We start from the raw sequence: 18520 nt of genomic DNA on the forward strand, positions 1-18520 counted from the left end.
CATTCTGCTTCTGCAAAAAATGACCTCTCATTACCAAACTTTTGCCATCCTGATGTCCTTGTAACATGGCAACCCTCTGCTCTTGAATCAGAGAAATTAAGATGAGCAAACAATAACCATAAGTGAGACAAACAGTTCCAACTATGAGAAACCCAAGACAACCACTTAGTTAGTTCTTCCTGACCCTCTGGTAAACCCCATTTTTAGGTCTTTGCATTTCTTCATCTATCATAGTACATTTAAGCAAAACTATTTTCATCCTTAGAGGTCTCAAATATCCTCCCTGGGGACCCTTTGAACACCTACAGCAGAAACTTGTTCAACTGTCACTTAGTGTGAGTTTTCAGTGTGTTCTTACTGTATGGATGCGTGTTCTCTAAATGGGTTGAAGCCATCGCCTGTCACAAGGCTGGTGCCCTCACAGTGGCAAAGAAAGCATTAGAAAGTGTGTTTTTCGATTGGGATACAACTTCCACTATCTCCAGTGATCAAGGTACCACTTCACTGGGCAAATCATATCAGCCTTAATGAAAACCTGGCAAACTTCTGGGAATTATCACCGCCCTGTCACCCTCAATCACCAGGCAAGATGGAGAGAACGAATGGAAAAACTGACCGCAAGCAGAACAAGTAGAGTTACACGAAACCACTAAACCACGGAGGACGTGCTAACGTTTCATTTTTCCAGATTTAAGGAGACCTTTTCTCCTAAGCTATTTATGACTTACTTGAACCTGGTGAATTATGCTTTACAATGATGAAACACTGATGTTTTCTTCCTACCTGATCGCTCCAAAATTCAGAAATTTTCAGCGAGTATCAGTTTAGTAAGAATCTGTTCTCCTTGTAATAGGGCACAATTAGAAAGACTAGCTATATCCCCATCACTTTGACTGCAATGTCATCTTTGAGAGAGTTGTGAATAGACTTACATATGACCATAGAGCTTTAAGCAACTGCTTGGAAAAATCAGCCTGGTACCTGGCTTATAAGGTTTCAGCAAAGCTGTCTTAAAAGATAATTTTTATGATCAATCATTAGTCTTGCTTCACTTATATCAATGACTAGGCAGCAACATGGAAACTTGCATTACCATATGTAAAATAGATATCTGGTGGGAATTTGCTATAAGACTCAGGAAACTCAAACCAGGGCTCTGTAACAACCTAGAGGGATGAGATAGGAGGAAGATGGGAGGGAGGCTCAAGAGGAAGGGGATACCTATGGATATGTATACCTATGTCTGATTCATGTTGGATGTTTGGCAAACACCCACATAATTCTGTAAAGCAATTATCCTTCAATTAAAAATAAGTAATAATAAAAAAATTGGCAGGCTAAGTTATATATAAGCAAATAAGTTTCATTGTTATTATATTTGGTAAAAAATGGAAGTAATTGTAGAGAGAAAAACTGTTTCCAACTTTGCAAATATTAGATTCTAGCCCTGTTAATTATCTTTGGGGTTTTGTTAGATACCTGTGAACTTGGATCTTGAAGTGTTCTAGCTTCCTCAAATATCTGGCTACAACTCACCAACTAATGTTTCCAATTTTCTCCCACCCTTCTGATCTGGAAGGGAGCTTAAAGACAGCCCTAAACCTCATTGGAAAGGACCTCACCATGAACTCCTGACCACTGACATTGCTGCAAAACTAGAATGTACTGACACACATCTCACAGTTCAGGAGGACTCCACCTGACACCTGGTCTTATGCAAATGCTGGAGACCACTGACTCAAGGAAGGGAAGTAGCTGACATCAACGTAGGTAGACTGCTTCAGTTCAAGATGCCAGATCAACACCTCCTCCTTTAGCTAAACATGAAAACCTTCCTTTCTTTTTTTTTTTTTTTTCCTTCACATTTTCGTTGGCCTGGGAAGATAATGCTGTCATTTCTGTAAGGAATTGTACAGGGGTGTGAGGGAGCAACCTCTAGAATTTAAGATGACTCTATTGCAGGCTAGGACATTGTCTTCCAATGTGTGTTAAAAATCTGATTGACTCCTGACTTGAATGGGTAAACACAACAGTCCTTGTGAATGAAGCCACTCTTTATACTTCCAAACAGGAATGAGTTGTGCACTGGTAAGTCTTGTGTTTGTGGTAGTAATCATTCTCCTCATTCTCCTTAGGCCTATCAATGCCTAGATGGCTGCTCCCATCTTAGGCTACCTAACTATGCTCCCAAGGGCTCAAGGAAGGACCCACCAGGAGGCATTCAAGATTCAGGAACTGATTCCTCTAGCAGGATTCCAATTCCCTGGTTAAGTGAAAGTGAAAGTGAAGTCGCTCAGTCCTGTCTGACGCTTTGCAACCCCATGGACTATAGCCTACCAGGTTCCTCCATCCATGGGATTTTCCAGGCAAGAGTACTGGAGTGGGTTGCCATTTCCTTCTACCTGGTTAAGAGTTAATAACAAATGAGATTATGATCAGGAACATTTCTTTAACTCTTAGAGACACTGCAGATTCCATTATGAAGATATTCAGTTCAGTTCAGTCACTCAGTCGTGTCCAATTCTTTGCGACCCCATGAATCACAGCACGCCAGGCATCCCTGTCCATCACCAATTCCCGGAGTTCACTCAGACTCATGTCCATTGAGTCCGTGATGCCATCCAGCCATCTCATCCTCGGTCATCCCCTTCTCCTCCTGCCCACAATCCCTCCCAGCATCAGAGTCTTTTCCAATGAGTCAACTTTCCGCATGAGATGGCCAAAGTACTGGAGTTTCAACTTTAGCATCATTCCTTCCAAAGAAATCCCAGGGCTGATCTCCTTCAGAAGGGACTGGTTGGATTTCCTTGCAGTCCAAGGGACTCTCAAGAGTCTTCTCCAACACCAGAGTTCAAAAGCATCAATTCTTCGGTGCTCAGCCTTCTTCACAGTCCAATTTTCACATCCATACATGACCACTAGAAAAACCACAGCCTTGACTAGACGGACCATAGTCGGCAAAGTAATGTCTCTGCTTTTGACTATGGTATCTAGGTTGGTCATAACTTTTCTTCCAAGGAGTTAGCGTCTTTTAATTTCATGGCTGCAATCACCATCTGCAGTGATTTGGGAGCCCAAAATAATAAAGTCTGACACTGTTTCTACTGTTTCCCCATCTATTTCCCATGAAGTGATGGGACTGGATGCCATGATCTTCGTTTTCTGAATGTTGAGCTTTAAGCCAACTTTTTGACTCTCCACTTTCACTTTCATCAAGAGGCTTTTTAGTTCCTCTTCACTTTCTGCCATAAGGGTGGTATCATCTGCATGTCTGAGGTTATTGATATTTCTCCCGGCAATCTTGATTCCAGCTGTGTTTCTTCCAGTCCAGCGTTTCTCACAATGTACTCTGCATATAAGTTAAATAAGCAGGGTGACAATATACAGCCTTGACATACTCCTTTTCCTATTTGGAACCAGTCTGTTGTTCCATGTCCAGTTCTAACTGTTGCTTTCTGACCTGCATACAGATTTCTCAAGAGGCAGGTCAGGTGGTCTGGTATTAGCTTCCTCCAAAAAAACTATTGAACTCTCAGGCCAAGCTTGTTTTTGATAATAGGATAGCACTTGAGCATTCTTGGGCTGAGCAAAGAGGTGCCTGTGCTGTGTTATACATGCTGTACCTGGATTGACACTTCTGGGGAAGCTGAAACTCAAGCGTGTAAGATCAATGAGTAAGCCACTTAGCTTAAAAGTGTGACTCCTTCAAAGGGTTCCTTTGAGTGGTTTGGGTCTTCTGAAATGCACTGCAAACACTAGAAATTATCCTGTTTTTAAGAATAATAATATCCCTGGTCCACTGTATCCTCTCATGAGTTTCAAATGCATGTTCGCAGCCACTGACCAGGAGGAACATGATGTTCCTAAGACCAAAACATCAGAAAAGAAGCAATGAGAATAACCAACTTAAAAATTGCGGATCTGAAGTTGTGACCTGTGAATAACACTATGGTTCAGCAAAAACATCATGATCATGACCTATGATTACCATATCAAAGGTCAACAATGCAGTAGCTGAGACTAACGTTAAGGCCTTAAATTTTTATCGTCTTGCTCATTTAGGCTAAAAATCTGATCTGTTCAGTCAGTTCAGTAGGTAAAGGGGGCTAATTATTAAAGAGAAAAACAGAGGGCCAAAATGGCGTTACTTGTGCTAAAGCCCATGATGGCAAATCTAGATTTAATACCTAACACAATTGAACTTTTGACCTTTTCCAGCAAAGTACCAGGCTAGAATTGTCTGGTCTACACACATCAGGTAATCTGCCACATAAGGCCTCTGTAACCCCAGAGGAAGAAGAAATCTGCATAATACAACTCTAACATCCCTTCTCCCCCACAAAATGGAAGTCCTGGCCTCAAAATCCTTTCTTTTCTTTTGTTAATAGCTCCCTTGCCTCATCCTTCTTCCTGTATAAATCTTCCAATTTGTACAACTCCTTGGAGCACCCTGCTATTTGCTAGATGGGCTGCTGCCTGATTCACGAATCACCTAATAAAGACAATTACATCTTCAAATCTACTAGGTTAAAAATTTTTTTCTAAACAATACTCAAATATTGTGTATCTCTCTCCTCTCTCTCCTTCTTCCCATTTTTATGTTGGTATTTATGTCACTTATATCAACTTTTTGTGATGATACTGTTTTCATTGGACATTTTAAAACCATTGAATCTTTTAAAGTCCTCATTTTCCTTTACTCTGTATATAAATGAAGCTTCCCCGGTGGCTCAGACAGTAAAGAATCTGCCTGCAATGTGGGAGACCTGGGTTCAATACCTGGATTGGGAAGGTCCCCTGGAGGAGAACATGGCAACCCACTCTAGTACTCTTGCCTGGAGAATCCCCATGGATAGAGGAGCCTGACGGGCTACGGTCAATGAGGTTGCAAAGAGTTGGACACGACTGAGTGACTAAGCACAGTACAACACTATGTATAACTGTAGCTATACATTCTTATTTTTCCATAAAATTCCTTTTATGTATATTCCCTCTGATCCATTCCCAAAGTTACTACTGTGGTATAGGCTTTCAAAACCCTTTGTGGTGTAATTACAAAGCCTTGGTTGATCCCAACCCGGCCTTCTTGCTTTGAGCTTCTCCTTTCAGGATCTTGTTATGAGGTTGATCATCCTTAAACCTACTGAGTTTAATTGACTATAATAGAGTTTTAGTTATCGTTCTTCACAGCTTCCCAGATGGCTCAGTGGTTAAAAGAATCCATCTGCAATGCAGGAGACACAAGAGACATGGGTTCAATCCCTGGATCGGGAAGATCCTCTGGAGGAGAAAATGGTAACCCACTCTAGTATTCTTACCTAAAGAAAATCCCATAGACAGAGAAGCCTGGCAGCTGCAGTCCATAGGGTCACACAGAGTCAGACAGGACTGAAGCAACTGAGCACACACACGCATGCATCTGGGTTAAAAGACTGCTTTGTGTCTCCCCATGTGAATCCTTCAAAATGTGATTGGCCTAAAAAAATTACTTGTTCTATAACTTTTGAAACTATAGTCAATCCTTGGTATATGAGAGGCTTTGGTTCCAGGAGCTCCACTTAGATACCAAAATCCACTAATGCTCAAGTCCCTTATATAAAATGATCCTCTGTATCCACTGATCAAACCAATGCCTAATCTGTGGATTCAACCAGTCACAAATGAAGACTTGATCCACAGTTGCTTGAATCCTTAAATATGAAACCCATGAATATGGAGAGCTACCTTTATGCTTATTGAAAAGTATCTGTATAAAAGTGGACCTGTACATTTTAAACCCATCTTATTCAAGAGTCAACCATATTCAAATCCAGAGCAGAGGTCTGTCTGAGTTTCGTTGCTCTTCTGTTAGTTTTTAGAGCCTTTTATGTTAGTGAGGGCTCATTCTCCTCTTGCTGCTACTAGAGGAATGCTGAGGTTTCTGTTTCCTTTAGAAATGCAAATAAAAATGTAAACTTAACCTCCTTCTGATACAACCCCAAAATAGCTACTGGGCTAAACAGAAATGAATACCTTGACCTTAGTAACCTGAGAGCTTAGGGAGGCCTGGAGATTCATATCTATTTGAAGATACTGAATTCTGGTCCTGAACGAGAGAAGCATAATCCTATTACATTTACACAGCTTGCAGTAGACTTTGAAATTCATATTAACATTCCTGAAGGGAAGATAGTTCTGTAACTAAGAGCCGTGCAAGTCATAAGAGAAAATTATTGCTCCTGGTTTAGCAAATAACTGTATTCCTCAAAGGGAAAAAAAAAAAAAAATCCTTCCCACCCTCCACTCATTCCATCAGGGAAAAATACCTGCTGGTGATATGGGTGGGGTGGAGGTGGACAGAGGAGTTACTTTGTGCTTTGCATTATAGCTTATTATGTTAAAAATAGAGAGAAAGGCATGAGACAACATCTCTGAATTTTAGTTCACACTACGTTAAGTAAAGCATCATGCCCATGCCTTAGGTCACTCACCTCCTTTAATATTTATTTCTAATTTATTGCCAATTTTTGAAAAAATGTGCATATTTTACCTGCAGGAACCATGAAAGCCACATAGCTAATCCTACCCTAAAACATGCAAAGAAATGAAAAATAACCACTCAGAATCATTATTCACTTATTAAAATGCAATCTTTGCTACAAGTCCCACATTTTACTCTCTAAACCAATGCCTATGGTATTACAAAATCTGCTCTTTTGTTAAAACTCAAGATATTTTCACTTAGAGAGCTGCTTTACATTGTCAATTTAATTTCTACACTCTAACCTGATTTTTTTTATTTACACACTTTTACAAATTATATTTAAAAGAGATTTTTAAAGTTTCTTAGAATCTTTATAATAAATTGTTTCCATATCAGGTGATGATTAGTAAGACAAATTAACAAAGAACATCATGTCCTCCAACTGTTTATTCTGATGTTGAAATCAGAACTGAAGTTACAAATTCCTCCAAGAATGATCTTTGACACAAAGGATCCTGGGGTTGGATAATTTATTGTCTATCAGATGAACTCACAGTTACCAAAAAATGAAAATATGAGTTTTTGAAAATAGTGTTTCTCATTGTCTAGACTGGAAACTCTAGTTGATATGGGGTCACAAGCGGTATCAAGTACTTCCTTCTTGAAATAGACAGGAAAGATATCACCAAAAATCTTTAATCATTTAAGAAACAATTACATCTGTGGACCGAGTTCTGGAGGTAGCTAGTTACTCCTGACTCTCTCCTGGAAATGTCCACAGTTCATAGCTAATGTAGCTCATTTTCATTCAAGTTTTGAAGCTAAATGGAAGAAGTTATCTTCCCCCTCTCCCTCCTTCACCAGACATAAAAATAGAGATGACAGTGACAGTCTTTGTTTTTGACGATTGTTCAGTCATAAATTCTGTATATTTGTTTTCTTCTCTGAATCCACTGAAACAATTTCTTGCTATGATCTATGTAGATGAATATGACAAAAAATAAATCTGTGTAACTTATATGACTAAGGACTATGACTGCCTCCACCTGGAGATTAAAAAGTCTAATCATTCAGAGATAATCTCTTAAACTTTTAAAATGAAAGGATATTAGCAAACTTAACTTAATCCTCATGTGTATCTTTGTGGATATATGTGTGAGCACTCAGTCATGTCCGACTCTTTGTGACTCCATGGACTGTAGAAAGGCTCTTCTGTCAAATGGGATTCTCCAGGCAAGAATATGGGAGTGGGTTGCCATTTCCTTCTCTAGGGTATCTTCCCAACCCAGGGATGGAATCCTCGTCTCCTGCGTCTCCTGAGTCTCCTGAATTGGCAGGCAGGTTCTTTATCACAAAGCCACTAGGGAAGCACTAACATCATCCTACCTATTCTAACTCTCTGACTTTTAAAAATAAAAGTAACCCAGAACTTATATTGAAAGTGGATTACTTTGCCCAAGTTGTTGTTGTTGTTGTTGTTTTTTCTGGAAGAGCGCCTTTAAAAAAAGTAAAAATCTTTATTTTAATTGGAGGATAATTATAGTATTGTGATGGTTTTGCCACACATCAACATGAACTGCCCATAGGCATACATATGTACCCACCCTCCTTAACCCTCCTCCCACCTCCCTCCCCACCCCATCCCTCCAGGTTGTCATAGAGCGCAGGCTTTGGGTGCCCTGCATTATACATCATAACTTTGAAAGAGAACCCTTTATTAAAAGTACAGATTGCCAGCTATAAAATAAGTCAGGGGGTTGTAATGTACACATAGGGAATGTAGCAACTTTGTATGGTGATGGATGATAACCAATCTCTTTGCTGAAATCATTTCACAATGAATAGTGAATAAAATTAATGAATAAAAATATCAAAACAGTATGTTGTACATAAGACTAATATAATATTGTATGTTTATTATAACTCAATTTAAAAAACATAACAAGATCCTCTGAACAAAAAGGAAGAAGTCTATGCCTCTCATGGTGATAAATACCAATTTAAGGAAGAACAAAAAGATTTGATAGAAGATTAGAGATCTGCCTCCCTTGGTCCCCATAAACATTGTTCCGTGAGAACAAACCAAAAGAGGATGCAGGTACTTTTGGAAGTCAAGAATATCTAAGGCAGCACAATTGTGATCTCCAGTACTTACTCTGTATCCACTATAGTGTCATAGATGTCAAGTCTCTCTGGTATGATAGAGTACACCCACAAACTTCTGAATGAGAGGAAAGCACTATCCTAAAGAAAAACACTGCTAAGTCCATTAAACTAGCTTTAAAATAGTCACTGTGAATAGCAAAACAAGAATCAGACCACAGTATCCACAGACAAACTCACTCCCCTTCTAACATGTCCACATTCTTAATTGTTCTTGTTTTAGTACTGATATTCTACCCTGTGAAGGGTAGACACATCAAAGTATGCTGGAATATTTAGGTTTCTTCCTTTTATACTTTCATTTTCCATAGAAGCTGAGCTATCACTTCTTCTTTTTTATACAATTATTTTTATATTTATTTATTTGGCTGTGCTGCATCTTAGTTTAGCCTACAGGATCTTTAGTTACAGCATGTGGAATCTAGTTCCTTGACTGCGGATTGAACCCAGGACCCCTGCATTAGGAGAGCAAAGTCTTAGCCACTGGACCATCAAGGAAGTCCTTATCATCTCTTCTTAATTCAGATCAAGCACAAGAAGTTGTGTAGAGAGAATATCCAGTCTTTTCCTTGAAGGAGGGCACAGTTAGGACAAAGGAATCCGAATGCCCATTTCCTTGAAGACTGTATAGATATTAAGGGACAGCTGTAATTCTATTTACCTTTCTATATTTCTTTGTTTTCCTGTTTTTGAGTAAAAAGGTATTCTTACTGCAAATCAGTTAATCGGCAATATAAACACAGTGGGATAAAACAAGGAGCACTTCTGTTTGGGATGGCATAATTGTTTAGAAATCATAAAAAGCTTTCTTCATGAAAAAGGAAAAAAAAGGACATTGGGTAAAATATATCTGTTCTAAATAGATTGCAGGGTTGGCCCAGAGGAAAGGAACCGATGAAGCAAAAGCAAAGTAAAAGTTCAAGATGCAAGGTACACAAGAGAGACAAACTGTATCCTCAGGGTTTCTATAAAATCTTGGAGACTTAAGTTTCCACTTTCATGACTTTAAGGTCTGTTATGGAGAATTTCATAAAACCCTCCATGCCAGAAGTGATGACCACAAAGGCTGGCCCTCAGTGTAAGGACAGGCTGGAAAGAGACATGCCAAGTAACACATTTTGCCACGGCCACTATAAGGTAAGGTGAAATCGCTCAGTCGTGTCTGACTCTTTGCAACCCCGTGGACTGTAACCTACTAGGCTTCTCCGTCCATGGGATTCTCCAGGCAAGAATACTGGAGTGGATTGCCATTTCCTTCTCCAGGGGATCTTCCCGACCCAGGGATGGAACCCAGGTCTCCCACATTGGAGGCAGACGCTTTAACCTCTGAGCCACCAGGGAACTATATGTCTACAGTTGAATCTGAGACAGTGAGGGGACCAAACTCTTTCTTGAGAATTTATAATCTCAAACTGGCCTTTCCAGGACTTTATGGTCTGAATTCATGCTCCTTCTGTGATACAAATATCCTCAAAGAAAAATGTAAATGGTAAGTGCTTCCAGATTGCTGGGCTTCCATGGGACAGAAGGGGGTAAAAGCCTCCTGACCAGCATGTTATAGCAGCGGAGGAAGGGGCTGAGTATCTCCTAATTCCTTACTTTGATTCTTCTGACTTCATGCAGGAGGCTCCTTGGCTCCTTGGCTCCTTCCCCCTCTGACTGTAGTCTTAAATCCACAACCTCTCTGGTTACACATCTGCAGGAAAAACCTCCAGGCTCCTACATGAATAGGAAAAGGTAGGAGCCTGACTCTCCAGGGTGAGGGGCAGGGTGTGGCGAGTGCACACAGCTGGCTCTTTAGTCAGACTCTCAAAAGCTCCTGATTTTGCCCCCACCCCCAACACATACTTGCACGTGCACGTGCACACACACACACACACACACAGAGCCTTGCACTTCCTTCTACACTTCCTTCTGTAGAAGGTGGTGCTTTTTTGGAGTTGTTCAGGCCAGAAGACCTTGTTTCTCTTCAACCCTCCTTCCCCATACACACTTAGGTATAACCCTGCTCTGCAAATTATTGGGTTGGCCAAAAAGTTTGTTCAGATTTTTCCATAAGATGTTACCCCATATTTTACTTGTATCTCCATCCACTTTCCACATTACAGGACTGAGGTTATAGACGACTCCTAAATTTGCTTGAAGGTGAGCTTATTGTGCTTCTTGTTCTCTGGAAACAAGTTTACAAAAGGAATCTCACTGAAGTTTACATTTTTGTTACTCTTTCACGTTTTTCTTGCTGGTTTTGAAGTAATTTTAGAGAAAAGAATAGAGTAGAAATACCTTTGCTCCACTATCTTAAAACTGGAGATCCATCCTACTGATTTAGAAGTGCAAATTTCCAAACAAGCCAATACTAGGAATTCTCTGAGGCTGGCGTCTAACTTGGGGAAAACTCAGAAAGAATGTTGAGCCTGAAGAATTGATGCTTTCGAACTGTGGTGCTGGAGAAGAACCTTAAGATTTCCTTGGACAGCAAGGAGATCAAACCAGTCAATCCTAAAGGAATTCAACCCTGAATATTCACTGGAAGGACTGACTGATGCTGAAACTGAAGCTCCAATAATTTGGTCATCTGATGTGAAGAGATGACTCACTGGAAAAGACCCTGATTCTGGGAAAGATTGAGGGCAGAAGAGAGGAGTCAACAGAGGATGAGATGGTTGGATGGGTATCACTGAATCAATGGAAATAAGTTTGAGCAAACTCCAGGAGATAGTAAAGGACAGGGAAGCCTGGCAGGCTGTAGTCCATGGGGTCACAAAGAGTTAGACACAACTTAGTGACTGAACAACAGGTTGTCTACTTTGAAGGACTATCTGGACTCCAACCAGAATCCATTGAAAACACTTTTAATATAGATACAATAATTTGCTACTATAGGGTAACTTTCTACATAATTTAAGATCACTGTCTCTGCAGAATTCACTAAGTGATTTTGCAATGGAAACAAACCATAATTATCTCTAGTATCACACAGCATCAAAGTCTAGGTCACCATATAGCTACACTGAGTCCTGCACAAAGGTACCATTTTATTTTTGGCTGTACAGCTTGGCATAAGGGATCTTAGTTCCCCAACTAGGGATCAAACCCACACTCTCTGTGTTGGAAGCACAGAGTGTTAACCACTGGATGGTCACAGAAGTCCCAAACAGACCATTTTTAAAATACTTCATTTATGTAAATTTTGCTAATCTAAATATTTAATAACAATCCTGCAGCAGAAAGTAAGTACAAGCCTTGGAATAATAAGATCATATTATTATAACAATTTTCTGACATATGGAAACAAAATGTTATTAGGAAGTGGTTCCTTCCTGTAATTCATAGCCACTGTATAGCCTCTGAAAAGTCCTAAATCTAACTACCTTGCACAGCAAATTTACATCTGCAAATGTTCTGACAAGGACATCATTTCCAAGGTGTAACTATTAGGGACTGAATTCTAACCCAAGCTTGATCACTTTTCCTTCAACAAGATATTACACTGGCCCATTACATTGGTGACTTTATACTGATTGGACATAATGAGCAAGAAAAAACAACTCTAGACTCACTGGCAAGACATTTTCATGTCAGAGAGTAAGAAATAAATTTGAGAAAGTTCAAGTGACCCCCACGGACTGTAGCTGCCAGGATCCTCTGTCCATAGAATTCTCCAGGCAAGAATACTGAAATGGGTTGCCATGCCCTCCTCCAGGGGATCTTCCTGACCCAGGGACTGAAGCCAGGCATCCTGCATTGCAGGCAGGTTCTTTACCATCTGAGCCACCAGAGAAGCCCTGAGAAAGGTCAGGGGCTTTCAACTCCAGTGAAAGTTTGAAGGTCCAGCCACGTGAGGCATGCTGAGAACCCCTTCCAGGGGAAAGATACCTTATTATATATGGCCCCTTCTTCAACTGAAATAGAGATACAACATCTAGCATACTGTGCCTCTTCAGATTTTGGAGGCAACACAGTCCTCATCTGGGTGTGTTACTCCAGCCCATTTGCCAAGGGATCTGACAAGCTGCTAGTTTTGAGTGGGGCCTAGGAAAGAAAAACAGGTTCAGGCTGCTGGGAAAGCTGCTCTGCTACTTGGGCCACAGGATCAGCAGATCCAGTGGTGCCTGAAGCGTCAGTGGCAGGTACAGATGCTCTCTGGGGAGCATGGGAGGTTCCTATAGGTGAATTGCTGTTTAGGTCCTTCCAGTTGTGGAGTACAGCCCTGCTGTCCTCTGCAAAGGGCTTCTCTCCATTTGAGAAACAGCTTTTGGCCAGCTACTGGGCCTTCATAGAGGCTGCATGCTTAACCACACACCCTGAGCTGCCCATCATGGACTGGATATTATCTGAGCCATCAAGCCACAGGTAGGGCATGCACAGCAGCACCCCATCATCACACGGACATGGTATATATGTAATCAAATGCAAGGAGGACCTGAAAGCACAGTATCTTACATGAAGAAGTGGCCCAACTGCCCATGGTCCCCACCTTTGCTAAACTATCCTCTCTCTTCCAGTCTGGACATACAAAGTCATGGGGAATTTCCTCTCATCAGTTGACAGAGGAAAATAAGACTTTGGCCTGGTTTATGGATGGTTCTGCATGATATGTGGGCACCCAAATGGACACCTGTGACAATAACCCCTTTCAGAGACATCCCTGGAAGACAGAGTGAAGGAAGTCATCCCGATGTATAGAACTTCAAGCAACATGTATGGTTGTTCACTTTGCTTGGAAGGAGACATGGCCAGCTGCGGAATTAAGTACAGACCTGCAGGCTATGGCCAATGGTTTTGCTGGATGGCCAGGGACTTAAAGGAACACAATTAGAAAATGGGTGACAAGAAAAGGTAGGCAGGTGGTGTGTGGCTAGGCTTCTCTGAATTGGCAACAATGTGAACATATTTGTACACAATATTTGTATTCCATGTGAATGTTTCCTAAGGACTGACCTCAGTTGAGGAAGATTTTAATAAGCAATTGGATAGGATGACCCATTCTGTGGATAAGAGTCAGCCTCTGTCCTCAGCTACCCCTGCCACTACCGGATGAGCTCCTGCACAAAGTGGTCATGGTGGTGGGAAGGAAGGTTATGCATGGACTCAGCATGGGCTTCCACGCATCCAGGGCAACTTGGCTATAGTCATGTCTGAGTGCTCAATCTGCCAGCATCAGGGGCCAGTTCTGTGCCCCCAGTATGGACCATTCCCCAAGGTGATCAGCCAGCTACACGCTGGCAGGTTGATTACACTGGACTATTTCCATCATAGGAGGTGCAGTGTTTTGTTCTTACCAGATAGGTACTTATTCAAATAGGATAAGGATTTGCCCTTCCTGCATGCAATGCTTCTATCAAAATTACCTACTGCAAGATAAAAATGATCACTTGCCATCTGCCTCTACAAGAATGAAGTCACTAGCCACTGCAGTCACTGACCTTCAACACACTCAGAAAGGAGTTCAGGGCAATGATCAGGAATGAGGCACTCTGTGCTCTGTGATAAACTAGCAGACAAGGCCTTCAGATAGTTACGTATTTTCAAAAGAAGATTTTGTGAGCTCAAATTCTTGCATCTTACATCTAGCAAAGCACTGAAATTATTAAGGAAGACATCTGCTCCTCAAGACTAGCAGCAAGTCTCTGGCAAAAGGTGTGCTTGATAAAATGTATCCCCCTTCACAATAAACATATACATAATACTGACCTCCCCCACTCTCTCTCTGGAATAGCTCCTCAGCTACTTAACTCACAATTCTCATGTTGCTGCACTTTATTTCAGTTGACACTATCATCCATGGACTTACAGGACACCTTGTCCATCGTCATGATATTCCACACAACATTGTTTTGGATCAAGGATCTCACTTTCCAGCAATCAAGATCTGGCAATGTGCCCATGCTCATTGATTTCACTGGTCTTACCAAGTCCCCCACCATCTTGGTTTGATATAAGGATGAAAAGGTCTTTTGAAGACTTAATTACAGCACCAGTTAGGGGGCAATACCTTGCAGGGCTAGGGGAAAGCTTTCCAGAAGCATCAAACATGTGGGTTTTTTGTTGGTTTTTTTTTTTTTCTCCCATATCCAGGATTCGCAGGTCCAGGAGTCAAGGGTGGAAATGGCACTGGCATAACTTACTGTTATTCCCAGTGATCCATTAGTAAAGTGTTTGCTTGCAGTTCCTCTGCAGTCTTAAGTTCTGCTGCCCTTCAGTCTTATTTCCAGAGGGAGGAATGCTTCCACTAAAAACATAGCTATGATTTCCTTGAACTGGAATTGAAAACTGCCACCCACTCACACTGGACTCAACAAAGAAGGGAGTTATTATGCTGGCTGAGATGACTGATCCTGACTAATATGATAACCTATGCAGTAGGAAGAAAAATAATTCTTAATATGATTTTCAGCTGAATTATGAAACCAGTGATACACAGCTGGTCCTACAAGGTATGAGTTTGGCTACATACATCCCAGAGTGACAGAGTGGTCAGATTTTAAGAACAAAGCCTTCTTGTTAAGCCTTGTAGTATTGGCATGTGAATTCTGAAAGAAACAGAACAGTGAGCAATCTGATGAGTTTCTGAGTGCTTTTCAGAGATTTCAATATGCCATACCTTCTAGACATTGATGATAAAAGGCACTTACATGCAGATCCAGAAGTCAATTCACAAGATCTTCCAGAAAAAAGTTTTCTAAAATATGGAATGCATCACAAATGTGCATGTCATCATTATACAGGAGAAATGCTAATCTTCTCTGTATTGGCCCAGTTTCAGTATATGTACTGCTGAAGCAAGCACCGGAAATTTTAATAATTCCTTTCTATGCATATTCCATATGAAACATACAGCAAGTACGTACATAACAATCAGGTGTGAATCATGATTGATATGATTAGTTAATTCATTCAGCAAGTATTCAATGAGCATCTAAAATGTACGATATATATTATCAGATCCAATTTCAACACATCCCTTCATTCTTTGACTAATATCCAATATGCATTTGGACCATCAGCACTAGGGTATGCTAATGACTGAGAACATATACTTTCTTACATTGCATTAGTCCCTAGGTGCACTAGCTAGTTATGGTTAAAAGGTGGTCTAATATCAGCATTAGCTAATGCCAACCTTAAACTCAAACACTCATAAACAATCCAATCCAGCAAGATCACAGCTCATCTAAATATAAAAAGAGATACCAAAAGGAACATAACTTTGAATTACATTTGATTAGAAAAACTGTTTTGAAATCCCCTTACCTCTTGTTTGCACCCCCTTTCCGCAGGTTTCACTGGTGCCCATTACTCCCTGCCTGACAGACTCTGGCACGAGGACACAGGGGCTCCATTTCTGTGGCCTCCATCTGTGATGACAAAGAACAGCAGACTAGAAATTTCACCATGGCAAACATACAAAACAAATACTGGAAACAGATGAGTTTGAAACCCAAAGCATAAAGGTAGTAATTCAATAAAAATGGATTTGAAACCGATGTTATAAAAGGGAGCCCTGGCACACACTAGGGATGGCATCAGTCTCTCTGCCCCAGATCCATAGCTAAAGCAGTAATTCCATTTTTTAAAAATATGGACATTTTGCACATAAGCCTTAGTGGATATAGCAAAGTGGCCATAAAGAAACATTAGAGGCACAGATCAAATCTAGAAGGTTTAGCTCTGTATGAACTTAAAATTGTTTAAAGAAAAACAATATAAAAAATCAAAGAAAGAAAATTCCTATGCCCCATCTGAGCATTAGAGAATCAAGGTGTGAACATCTGAAAATTTTAGGCACAAGCCTTCATACTTGATCTTCCACTTCAAAAATTTTACAAGGTGTTTCCTAGGACTTTAGGGTAGCTCAAACATCTCAATAAGTTATAGAGTAAAGACAAGGCAGGAGGCCATAGGGACTTATCTTATGTGACAGTTTCTCTCAGAGAAGAGAAATGCAACTGTCTCTGCGGAATGACCCATATTTCTTCTCCACAGAGGAAAGAGTATGTACGGAATCCTTCTGGCTTGCCTGTGTGTGTGTGTGTGTGTGTGTGTGTGTGTGTGTGTGTGTGTGTGTGTTTAAGGTGAACAGAACTCTACTTTTATGACCTTCAGGGCAGACTGTGACTTGAGCCCTTAAACCTGTGTCTTTGGAATGTTCCAGAAAACCCAAACCCTAAATGTAGCCACAGATTTTGCTCTTTCACTGAGTACATTTTTGTACTTTTTCACATAAGCCAATACCTCTGATAGGAGGTGCTAATTAAAAAAAAAAAAAAAGAAAGAAAGAAACAGAACTATGAGGCAAAAATATTACTGACCAGTTTGGCAGGATGAGAAACATCTAGAGAGCTGTTGTACTTCAATGTGCATACAATTAAAGCTACAGAATTATACACTTAAAAATGGTTAAGATGGCAATCTCTGCTGTACAGCAAAGTGATCCAGGTTTACACATATATGCATTCTTTTTTTAACATCCTTTTCCATTCTGGATTGGTACAACATTGTAAATCAACTATACTTCCATTAAAAGAAGCTAATTTAGAAAAAAAATGTTACAATGTAACTTTTATGTTATATGATTTTTATCACAATAATAAAGAAATCTCAGCAAGGGAAACAATGAGGAATAACAGAACATGGAGTAGACGTCCTTTGTTCAGGAAAAATCACCTTAAGGAACCCTTTTAGTTATGTGAACATAGATTAATATAGCATGTGAAGATCACTTAGTATAACCCATATATTAATTAATTAACATAATTTATCTCAGCAATCACCACCCTCTCCTCTGTCTAGACTAAGTGAGTCTCACTTACTGGAGGTGAGGCAGTGAGGGAGTTAAGAGATAGATACAGACTGTCTTGCAGAATGAAGCAAAGTACATTAAAATGTAAAAGTAAAGAAAAAATACATATCAGTGACCTCATTCAAGTGGCCTCCATATTGAGAACAACTGAAGAGCTGGAGAGAAACCAGGAAACAACAGAAAAACCTGTCCCATTTTTTTAAAAATCACCTATTACTTTTTAAGTAGTTAGAAATTTGCTTTGCCGATGCAAAGACTCATTAAGTATAATTCTAAAACACAGACAGAAACGGTAAGGGAGGTTAGTCTAGCTTTTCAACTGGGATATGTCATTCATTCAGCTCCCTCAAGTTCACAAAATACTTACTAAAGTGAGACCAAGGAATTCAATTTAGCTTAGTGTGCCAAATAGAAGGGAGAAATGTCAAGAACTCTTATTAGACTCACAGTTTTAAAAGGATAAGCCTGGGCTCAGAGAGGTTTCGTGACATGCCTGAGATTGCACATGAAAGGGCAGGCCAGCGGTCAGTCCTAAATCCTTAGACGCTCAGCCACAGACTCTTGGAGACATCCCACTGCCAATTCTATTTAGGGGTATATCACCCACACTGTCTTCCCTCTTGCTTACATTGTCAGCCATCTCAAATGTGACTCAATTGAATACTGCCTGTCTTGAACAAAAGTTACTTAAGAAATGGCCAACACAAGAGGGACACTCTGACCTTCCTTCTGCCTCCTTCCTTCTGCCTCCTTCCTTCTAGTTCCCCTTGAAAGCAGGAAATAATTCTCTCCTGTGAGCAGTGCCCTTCCCGCCCACATCTGAAGGGAGAAGGAAACCCTTGCCACTAGGGAATTCAGGCTGTATAAACCTTGTTACTTTTTAAAATTTACTCCCCCAAGCTCAGACTCTGTTTAGATTTTTCACGGATTGAGCACCCAAAGCCGACATTTATTCATCCCATCAATTCTTTACTAATTTATTGTTTCTTTGTCTAAAAAGTATAAAAGCCGCCTGCTTTGGCCACTTCTTAGGTTCAATTTCTATGGGATCTCCATGCATATGAATTAACATTTGTTGCATTTTAATAGTA

General features: G+C 40.4%; 1 protein-coding gene and 2 non-coding genes across 4 annotated transcripts in view; all 3 read right to left on the bottom strand.

Annotated features, from left to right (window-relative positions):
- Positions 1–18520, bottom strand: part of THSD7B (thrombospondin type 1 domain containing 7B) — a 1048668-nt gene that overhangs the window by 419227 nt on the left and 610921 nt on the right. For both annotated transcript variants that reach the window (XM_060411164.1, XM_027965001.3), the window contains one exon: positions 15881–15984. In XM_060411164.1, the coding sequence (XP_060267147.1) occupies positions 15881–15984 (104 nt within the window). The remainder of the gene's footprint in view (positions 1–15880; positions 15985–18520) is intronic.
- Positions 9052–9124, bottom strand: TRNAR-CCU (transfer RNA arginine (anticodon CCU)). Its single transcript has one exon. It is a non-coding gene; the product is annotated as a tRNA-Arg (tRNA).
- On the bottom strand, positions 15310–15416 carry LOC114113319 (U6 spliceosomal RNA). Its single transcript, XR_003588378.1, has one exon. It is a non-coding gene; the product is annotated as a U6 spliceosomal RNA (small nuclear RNA).

Source organism: Ovis aries, chromosome 2 (genome assembly GCF_016772045.2).
Source record: "Ovis aries strain OAR_USU_Benz2616 breed Rambouillet chromosome 2, ARS-UI_Ramb_v3.0, whole genome shotgun sequence".
Classification (NCBI taxonomy): Eukaryota; Metazoa; Chordata; class Mammalia; order Artiodactyla; family Bovidae; genus Ovis; species Ovis aries.